Consider the following 9,377-nt stretch of genomic DNA (forward strand, 5'->3'; position numbering starts at 1 on the left):
TTTTTTTTTTCTTCATTTATAGGCTTGTTTTACATGGTTTAGTCTCCATGTTGGACGAATAGAGATCGAAAGAAATAAGTAAACAAACAAAAAAAAAAGAATTATTATTATGGCATCTACTATTACTGTAACTGCCTCCTTGAACCACATGGAGGCAGTTCAACTACTCGTATCAGCGGCGTTTCCAACGGCATTCGTTGCCTTTTCTGATCTTTTAATTTCACCCTCTACTGCAGCCGCTTCTTCTTCTTCTCCAATTGCCGCTGTGGTTGGTACAACTAGGGAAGAAGCGTTGTTGGCTCAACTCGATAAAAGACTCAGTCATCATCATCATCATCAACAGCAGCAACACGCCTCCCGTTTTTCATATTCATCGAACAATAGGAATGATGGACATATAATTTCACAGGCAAAACGAGGTCCTTTTGCAGACTGTTGTTCACCTGCAGCAGTTGAAGCCTGGAAAAAGATATACCGCAGATGGCCTCTACAACTCGTGAATGGACGTCAGTTATGGCGGTATGATGAGAATGAATTCGAAACATCCTCCTCTACCTCTTCTTCCTCATCTTTATCATCGCTATTGCCTTGTTGGACCCCTCATGCTGTAGTTTATATTGGTGGCTTTGAGGCTCCTGATCTTCGTCGTGTGGTAGCACCACAGTTGTTTGACCAAGTACCACCATTTTCCAGTGATCTAGCGGTAGAGCGTACAGTGGGAGGAGAGACATTTAATTATGAGAAGCAGAAGATTCCCAAATATGCTGCACGAGTATTAGATAAAGATCTTCTACTACGTGAGAAGGGATGTGTATTTCATGAACCAGACTTGTTGGAAATTGCTATACCAGTTCCAACAACTCCAAAGAGTAGCATCAAAAATAAAAAAGGTAATAATAACAAAAATAGTAATAATAATCGACCAATGACGCAGCGTATTCGCACGTTTCTTTCTTTTGCTAGTTGTCAAACAAATATTAGTGTACTTCAACTGGCTTCAGATCCACTTCAGCGTGCTGCACTTCGTCCAGCATTTGGATTTTCTCTCGTATCGCTAAAGTATGCTCTTCCACTACCTGTTGTAGAAGCTACACGTATCCTACGTCGGTGGAATGCCTCATGGTCTGCAACTCCCCTCAGTACTGCCTTTTGGCTTTCTTCAGTAGGATATGCTGTGGAACAATGTGAATTGGGAGAAACTGACTATGATGTTAAGAAAGATTCCCCTGTTTTGGGGAAGGATGCCATGCTACTTGCAGTTGCTACTGCTTCTCTGGTGAATAACTCTCCAGAAAGTACTTGTAGCAACTATTTTTTACCTATTGAGAGATTCGAGGGAGAAAGAGGAGTCAGAGAGTTAATGGATGTAGCAGGACGTCTGCCAGTATCAAATCTCTGGGAAATCGGAACGAAATAGTTGTACTTTATTGTGTGCCCCCCCAAAAAAGAAAAAAAAACAATTAAATGGAAATAAGGGATGAATTAATAAATGGTTCAACACATCGGTTAAAAGGCTTACTGTGATGTTTTTTTTTTTTTTTTTTTCGGGAGTTTGGCTTCTCCAAATAATATACTTCCTTATTTTCGTTTACTTGTTACGAGGAATAAGAAGGATAAGAAATATACAGCGTTATATTCTTACTGTGTTATCTTCTTTTATTTTCTTTCTCTTTCTCTCTCTGTTAGTGAGTGTGTGAGTGTGTTTCTGTGTGTGTGTTTCTGTGTGTGTCTCTGTCCAGATGCTGTACCAGATTGTGAGCAACGTGTGTGATGCGTTGGAGCTCTTCATTGAGGACGAAATGACCGTCGGTGAAGTGCGGGCGCTCGTCGGGGCGATGCTCGGCGCCGAGGCGGACGGCCCCCACGTGGCGGTGACATTTCAGGGCCGCCTGCTGCACGACGACGGCCTCGCGTGGGGCGCCCTCCTCGCCGCCCACCCCCTCCCGCCCGGCGCCGCCCGCAAACTTTTCGTCCACGTCTCCGACCGCCACCCGACGGGCTCCGCCGAGACGATGCGACTCGCCCTTCGCGCCGCGGCGGTCACGCGGGAGGAGGAGCGCGCCGGCCGCGACCAGGCACGCATGATGGAGCCGATCATTGATATGATGGTGCACAACCCGGGGTTCATGGAGGCCGTGCTCGGCGCAGACCCGGCAATGAAGCGCGTACTGAAGGGAAACCCAGAGATGGACCGCATGTTGCGAGATCCAGAGACATTGAAGAGCTTTATTATGGCACAAATGGATCCAGAACAGAGGCGCATGATGGATAGGGATTTGCAGTTGCAAATGGCACAAGTTAGTGCAATACCAGGAGGTGAACAGTTGCTTGAACGATATGTTACCAGTGTTTTACAGGAATTAGACGCAGATGGGGATTCCACACACCGTGAAGCTGCTGCTGAAGTAGATGAAGCACAGGCTCGTCCAGATCCAAATAAAGAAGCCAATAGTGAAGCATTACCTAATCCATGGAAGCAACAATCATCATCAGTATCATCAACACAGAATAATTCGGAGTTTATGATGGGTCCAAATGCTGATATGACAAATTTACTTTTGGGTAATTTTGGTGTTGGAAATGCTTCTAATGCTGGAAATGTAGGATTTCCTTCCTTTCTTCAACTATTTGAAAATACTCCATTAATGAGTGGGGGTAACCCTTCTGCCACCACAGGATCTGTTTTGCCTCAGGGTGGAGTAACTCCTAATAGAGAAAATATGGCGCAGCCAAATACATTGGCACCATCGGCGGAAAGAACGACTGATAACATAGCAAAAGATAAGACACAATGGGCGTCTCAACTCGCAATGTTAAAAGATATGGGATTTGAGGATGAGGTACTTTGTGTTGAAGCGTTATGTGCAACAAATGGGGATGTGGACGCAGCGGTTAGTTTTATTGTTGATAAGGGCAAATAATATAGTCTTTCTCTTTCTCTCTCTCATATATATATATATATATAATATCTATGTGCGTGTGTATGTGTATTTGCATCTACGGTAGACGTATTTGCGTTACATGTGAGGATGACGATTACGATTATGATGATTTTATTTTTCTTTTTTTTTTCCTTTGTGGGAATTTTTATTACCTTATTGATTGCGAGTATTTCCCTTAGCCCTTTTACGTGAGTTTTGTATTTCCTTTCTTTTGTTCTTTTTATTGTTTTTTTTTTTTTTTTATTCCGTTATTTTCCTTTCCTTTTTCCTAATTCTTTGGTTCTAGTTCTTCTTTTTTTTTGCTTTCTTCTGGTTTCCTGTTTCATCTTTTGAAAGGTCTGTTGATAATAGAGTGTTACTGGTTGCGGGTGCAGTGGAAGGGAAAGACACATACATAAACAAGAAAAATAAAAGACCCTACATAATTAGTTCTCTTTATTTATTTATTTATTTATTTAATCATTTTACGGATTATTTCTCTTCTTTGGACAAATGCGATTTATCGTTCCCTTTGCGACAGGCTTGATGACTGCCATGATGCAGCGGCAATCCGGAGATGAGATGCGTCCTGCAGAGTGTTACCGCAGTATTGAAAATTCACTTCATTTCCGCAATAGTAAACGCAAAGGTGAAGTTTTTTCTCAACGCTATGAACCATACCAGTTAGCGGATGTAATTCCCATCACACATGATACGGCACTCTTTCGCTTTCTACTGGAAGAGGATGAGGAGTTTAATCTTAAACCATGTTCCACACTACAGGCATGCTATAAGTATGGGGTTCAACCTATGGAGCAGTGTCATCGTTTCTACACACCAGTGACAGCGAATCACACAAAGGGATATTTTGATATTATTGTAAAACGACGACAAGAGGGACTTATGACAAATCATCTCTTTGGTATGCATATAGGAGATAAATTACTTTTTCGTTCTGTAGCCTTTAAGGTACAGTACAAACCAAATAAATGGAAACATGTAGGTATGATAGCTGGAGGTACAGGATTTACTCCTATGCTACAAATCATACGTCACTCACTTTTAGAAAAGTGGGATGATGGTACAATAGATCGAACAAAACTATCTTTTCTTTTCTGTAATCGTACAGAAAAACACATCCTTCTTAAAGGTCTCTTTGATGATCTTGCGGAACGTTTTAGTCGGTTTAAAGTATATTACACTGTAGATCAAGCGGTGAATCCCGATACCTGGCCTCACTTTGTAGGGTACGTTTCCAAAGAAATGGTTCAACAGACCATGCCGGCACCGGAGGAAAAAGATAAAATTATTATGTTGTGTGGACCGGATCAACTGCTGAATCACGTGGCCGGTACACCAATGAGTACAATGAGTGCCATGTCTAGTGGTGTAAATATTCAACCCATCGCTCCAGATCTTAACAACTTGGTTCGACTCGGTGGTATATTGGGAGAACTAGGGTACTCTAACGATGATGTGTACCGCTTTTAACGTATGTGGGTAAATAGAAGAAGAAAGAAGAGGGTGTGGAAGAAACAACGAGAGAGGGGAAACATCAACAAAACAAAAAAAAAAAAATGAATGTTTGTAATGTAAATGGTATTTTTTTCTTTTCTTTTTTCTTTTTTCCCATTGATTGATTATACATTGTACTTCACTGGTGATCGTTAAAGAGGAGTAAGAGAATTTCATAACCATACACTCTACAGAGAGAAAACATGTAGATGAGAGTGAAGGATTGAGAAGGTGTAAATAATAAAAAAAAAAAAAAAGGTTTCTATTTAGTTATTTGGTAAAAAAAAAAAAAAAATTGTTTAAGGAAGAATTAAAATAATAAAATAAGAAACCCACTCCTATTATAAGGAGTGAACGTTTAGGCAAATACACATGAAAAAGAGAATAATGTATCATTGGTGTTGTCTTTTCTTTTTTTTCTTTCTTATGATTTTTTGATTATTATAATGATCATGTATTGTAATATTATCGCTGAATTGTTTTTTGCACGCACTAATTCTTTCAGTTCACTTTATTATAAGTTTTTCGTCTTTTTTTGGGGGGGTGGGGAGGGGGGCGTGTTGCACACTCCTTTCTTTATATTAACCCATATATGTATATATAATCTTTTTTTATTGTTTCTTTGTTTCTATCATCTTTCTTTTCTTTCTTTTTTTCTTAATTATGCACTTCCTTGTACGCCACTGTGTATGTTTACAAAAAAAAAACAATAAAGAAAGATAAAAAGAGGGAATACATTAAAGGGATCCACCAACAATAATAGTAATAACAACAAAAAAAAAAGAAACAGTACATACAAGAAGTCTTGTGTCATGTTGCGCCTTACCCGTTGTACTTTAACCGGCCGTGCGATGATCTCCCGCGGGAGTCCGGAGTGGTCCCATCGTTTAGATCTCAAGAAGGGGAAAAAGACAACAATGCTGCATAAACTGGGCACCAGCAAACCCAACAACGCCCTGCAGTACGCACAGATGACACTGCACGACTTAACAGAGTGGTGTCTCGCCTACTCGCCGTGGCCGCTCACATTTGGTCTGGCGTGCTGTGCGGTGGAGATGATGCACGCGTACGCCGCGCGGTATGATTTGGACCGTTTTGGAATTGTACCGCGCCCTACACCGCGACAAGCGGAGATTATTATTGTCTCCGGCACAGTTACAAATAAGATGGCACCACTTCTGCGTAATATTTATGTACAGATGGTAAATCCAAAGTGGGTTATCTCTATGGGTAGTTGCGCCAATGGGGGTGGTTATTATCACTTTTCATATGCTGTTTTGCGTGGGTGTGAGCGGGCCATTCCGGTGGATTTTTGGATTCCCGGTTGTCCACCATCGGCGGAGAGTCTTGTCTTTTGTCTACACACACTGCAGAAGAAGATACGCTGGCATGAGATTCAAAAGTACTCCGTACGTGGTTGATCTTGCTGGGGTGAAAATTTGGAGTTGAATGAATATTACCTCATTATTAGATGGAAATTTATCGTATATATATATATATATATATATATATATATATATATACGTGTATTGTTGTGGTGATGGTGATGATGATGATGTGAGAGAGATAGAGAGAGGTGTAGGTGTAAGTGGGTGAAATTGTTATCGATGAATGAAAGTCGTAGAAATAATAATGGAAACTACACACCCAGAGAAAGAAACACATATATACACACATGATTATTAAAAGGGTAATTAAATAGAAAGGGTTAGGGGAAAACAAAATGATAGTATAGTTGGGGAGTGTAAAAGAAGTACGAAATGATACTGACCGTATTATTACAGTACTCTTCATTTGGCAGCAATTGGCGATTAAACTATTTATTTATTTATTTATTATTTTTTTTTTTTTTTAGGATAGATGGGATAGAGGAGGAAAATAGTGGTTATATAGGTGTGTATGTGTGTGTATGTGTGTTCGTCTCGTTGTGTAGTGCTATTCAAAAGAAAGTAGGGAAGCCTAATGTAGTGATAGAGAGTGCGAGAAAGAAGAGAAAATGAAAAAAATAAAAAGAAGGTAAATTAAATAGTGGAGAAAAATAAGGAAGAAGAAATATTCTGATTGTTAGTGATCTAAACTTTTCCCAAAGTGACTCTGCAAGATAATTTCATGGGTATACGGTATAGTGTTTCTCTTTTTACCTTTTTTTTGTTATTTTTTTTTTCAGTTTTTGAAGGCGGCATACTGAAATAATACTAATAAAGAAAAACAAAGAGAGAATTATTGCTTGTGTGTTCTCACAACTCCGTTATATATATATATATATATATATATTTTGTTTGTTTTTTCTTTCGTGTACAAATGTATGTGTGTATGTATTTCTTTTTATATTTTTTATTTATCTCTGAGTTTAATTCTGAGAGATATTCATATAAATCCACCCCATCAGATACGATCAAATAGTATTTTTTTATTTCCTCTTCTACGTTAATGGACTCTCTTTTCTCTCTCATCACCCATCCCATACATGGATTCTATTAAAAAGATATATATATAAACTAAAAAAGAGAAAAAAAAAAAAGAAAAAACACACATCAAGTAAAATACATACAATGTCATCCAAGATCTGCCACGTTGTTATGTTCAGCCTCAACCCTGCCAAGTTGAAGGCGGTGTTACCATCAGATGATGATATTGAGCGCCATCTTCAGAATATTCGTAAACTCGTTCCTGGCGTGTTGGATGTGCAGATGGGACCAGCGGGTACGGCACTGTATGAGGGCTATGTGAACTGCAATGGGGACTACACACATTGTCTGGTCTCCAGGCACGTGGATGTGGAGGCCCTGCGGGTGTACGCAACACATCCCACGCATTTGGAGTTGGCACAGAAGTTGGCTTCCGCATTTGAGAAACCACCGGTGCGTATTGACTTTGCGTTGAAGGAATAAATAATCTGGGCTATATACATATATATATATATATATATATATATATATATATATATATGTGTTTTTTTTTTTTTCTTTTAACATTTTATTATTTATTTATTTACTATCTCTGTGTATTTGTTTGTTTCTTTTCTTTTTTTTTCCCCCCTTGCGCTCCTGAGTGAAGGGGAATTGAAGAAAGAAAATCAAAAATGAATACCAACAAAAAAAAAAATGAGGTGATCTTTCTGCAGTGAAGAAGAATATAAGAGAAATATGTGGTTGAAGACTATAATGAGTATAAATATCTATATATAGATATATGGATATATATGTAATGTTAGTTTATATTGCTTTTTTTTTTCTATTTTGCTTTAATCATCGGGATGTGCCTAAAGAAAAGGAAAATAAATTAACAAACAAACAAACACACACAGAAATGTCGTCTGTCATGCATGTTGTGCTTTTTAAACTCCGTGATGGAATGGATGAGAAGAAACTGGAAGACCTTCTCGCCGGTGTTCGCGCGGGAATTCCCGGCCTCATTGAATTGCACTTTGGCGCTAATGAGATGAAGATGTATGAAGGGAAGTGCGGGAAGCCCGGCGGCAACACACACGTCCTCGTCTCCCGCCACGAGCGCCCGGCGTACTTGGCGGAGTACCAGAAACACCCACTCCACCGGGCCCTCGCCCGTTATCTCTACTCCTTCGCAGAGCGGGCTCCCACCGTGATGGACTTCCACACAAGTCCTCAACCGCACTTGTAAAGAATGTAGGAGAGGATGTAGGAGTAAAAAAGGGAGAGCATAAGAAGAAAAAAAAAATAGGAAGATGAAAAGAGAGTGGGTTTTCATTACTGTGTATCTATCTATCTATATCTATATATATAGTTATAGTTATAGTTATAGTTTTAGATTGATAAATAGATGTTTGTATATGTGTGTGATTGTGATTGTTTGTTTTGTTGTGGTATGTGAAGGATGGTGCATCAAAAGCAATGAAGAAGAAAGAAAAAAAAAAAAAAAAGTACCTATCAAAATAGAAAGAAAATTAGCTTTAATGGAGAAATAAAGGAAAAGAAGACATATAAATAAATCAAAAGGAAGTTTTCAAAAATGTTATTTTTAGGTGATTTAAATGAAGAATAAATTGTATAAGTTATTGTTGTTCGATCGATCTATTTATTTATTGCTAATTCAATATATATATATATATATATATATATATATAGTTATTGTATCTATTTATTGTTTTCTTTTTTTTTTGTTTTTACTCCATTTTTTTTTTTCCTATTTTGAAATACCACATTTGTTTGTTTTCGTTACTCTGATTTTGTGTTAGGTGTGAACATTTATTGGTTTATCTTTCTCTCTTTCTGTATATACATATATATATATGTATATATATATAATATGAACGAAGTGAGAAAATGAATAGCAACGAGAACATATACGTGGAGAGAGAGAGAAAGAGAAAGAGTAGAAGTATATATTATATACAGACACATAAACAGATCATACATAGGGAACCTAAAAGTATTACTATTTTCTTAAAAAAAAAAAATTTACATTAACGGACAAATTATACTTTCACTCTTTTACACACATTTACATACATAAACAAGGATCGACTCTATTTATTTTCGTATTTATTTTTCTCTCCGTTTACTATTTATGCCATAATAACAACAAGAAGAACAACAAAAAAAAAAAAAAAAACAGGGATAGAGAAATCTCTTTAATTATTATGGACATCATCAGAGAAAGAGTGTATAGAATACATAAGCCAGACCGATAATTAATAAAAGAGAGAAAAAAAAAAGAAAGAAATAAAAGCATAGAAGGGGGGAAAAAAAAAATGAATGGATTGAGTCTGTATGAACAACAGAGAGAAGGAAAGAAAAAGAAAAAAAAAATAAATAAATAAAAACATTTTGTTAGTGGTATTATTCTTCAATAATAGTACATCTATTTTGAATGGTGATAACACAAGACCCCATTTTAGAGTAATAGTTTCGGGAGTATTAGGCGGGTCTTTCTTTTATTATTTTTATTGTTTTTTTTTTTTTT

The 9,377-nt window shown here is 37.7% G+C and overlaps 6 protein-coding genes across 6 annotated transcripts; all 6 read left to right on the plus strand.

The window, feature by feature from the left end:
* Positions 1-109: 109 nt before the first annotated feature.
* TM35_000052530 (uncharacterized protein) lies at positions 110-1,417 on the plus strand (the record flags this gene model as incomplete). The annotated part of the gene is made up of 1 exon (XM_029022908.1): positions 110-1,417. One exon carries the CDS (start codon positions 110-112, stop codon positions 1,415-1,417), a length of 1,308 nt encoding a protein of 435 aa, XP_028885723.1.
* A 322-nt stretch (positions 1,418-1,739) lies between these two features.
* Positions 1,740-2,921, plus strand: TM35_000052540 (ubiquilin; the record flags this gene model as incomplete). The annotated part of the gene is made up of 1 exon (XM_029022909.1): positions 1,740-2,921. The coding sequence occupies one exon, from the start codon at positions 1,740-1,742 to the stop codon at positions 2,919-2,921; it is 1,182 nt and encodes a 393-aa protein (XP_028885724.1).
* Positions 2,922-3,434: 513 nt separating this feature from the next.
* On the plus strand, positions 3,435-4,412 carry TM35_000052550 (putative NADH-cytochrome b5 reductase; the record flags this gene model as incomplete). The annotated part of the gene is made up of 1 exon (XM_029022910.1): positions 3,435-4,412. One exon carries the CDS (start codon positions 3,435-3,437, stop codon positions 4,410-4,412), a length of 978 nt encoding a protein of 325 aa, XP_028885725.1.
* Positions 4,413-5,248: 836 nt separating this feature from the next.
* Positions 5,249-5,857, plus strand: TM35_000052560 (NADH-ubiquinone oxidoreductase 20 kDa subunit, mitochondrial precursor; the record flags this gene model as incomplete). The annotated part of the gene is made up of 1 exon (XM_029022911.1): positions 5,249-5,857. One exon carries the CDS (start codon positions 5,249-5,251, stop codon positions 5,855-5,857), a length of 609 nt encoding a protein of 202 aa, XP_028885726.1.
* A 1,131-nt stretch (positions 5,858-6,988) lies between these two features.
* TM35_000052570 (diagnostic antigen) lies at positions 6,989-7,327 on the plus strand (the record flags this gene model as incomplete). The annotated part of the gene is made up of 1 exon (XM_029022912.1): positions 6,989-7,327. One exon carries the CDS (start codon positions 6,989-6,991, stop codon positions 7,325-7,327), a length of 339 nt encoding a protein of 112 aa, XP_028885727.1.
* Positions 7,328-7,757: 430 nt separating this feature from the next.
* On the plus strand, positions 7,758-8,075 carry TM35_000052580 (uncharacterized protein; the record flags this gene model as incomplete). Its single annotated transcript, XM_029022913.1, has 1 exon — positions 7,758-8,075. One exon carries the CDS (start codon positions 7,758-7,760, stop codon positions 8,073-8,075), a length of 318 nt encoding a protein of 105 aa, XP_028885728.1.
* Between the last annotated feature and the right edge of the window lie 1,302 nt (positions 8,076-9,377).

Source organism: Trypanosoma theileri, assembly GCF_002087225.1.
Source record: "Trypanosoma theileri isolate Edinburgh chromosome Unknown TM35_Tth_5_V1, whole genome shotgun sequence".
Classification (NCBI taxonomy): Eukaryota; Euglenozoa; class Kinetoplastea; order Trypanosomatida; family Trypanosomatidae; genus Trypanosoma; species Trypanosoma theileri.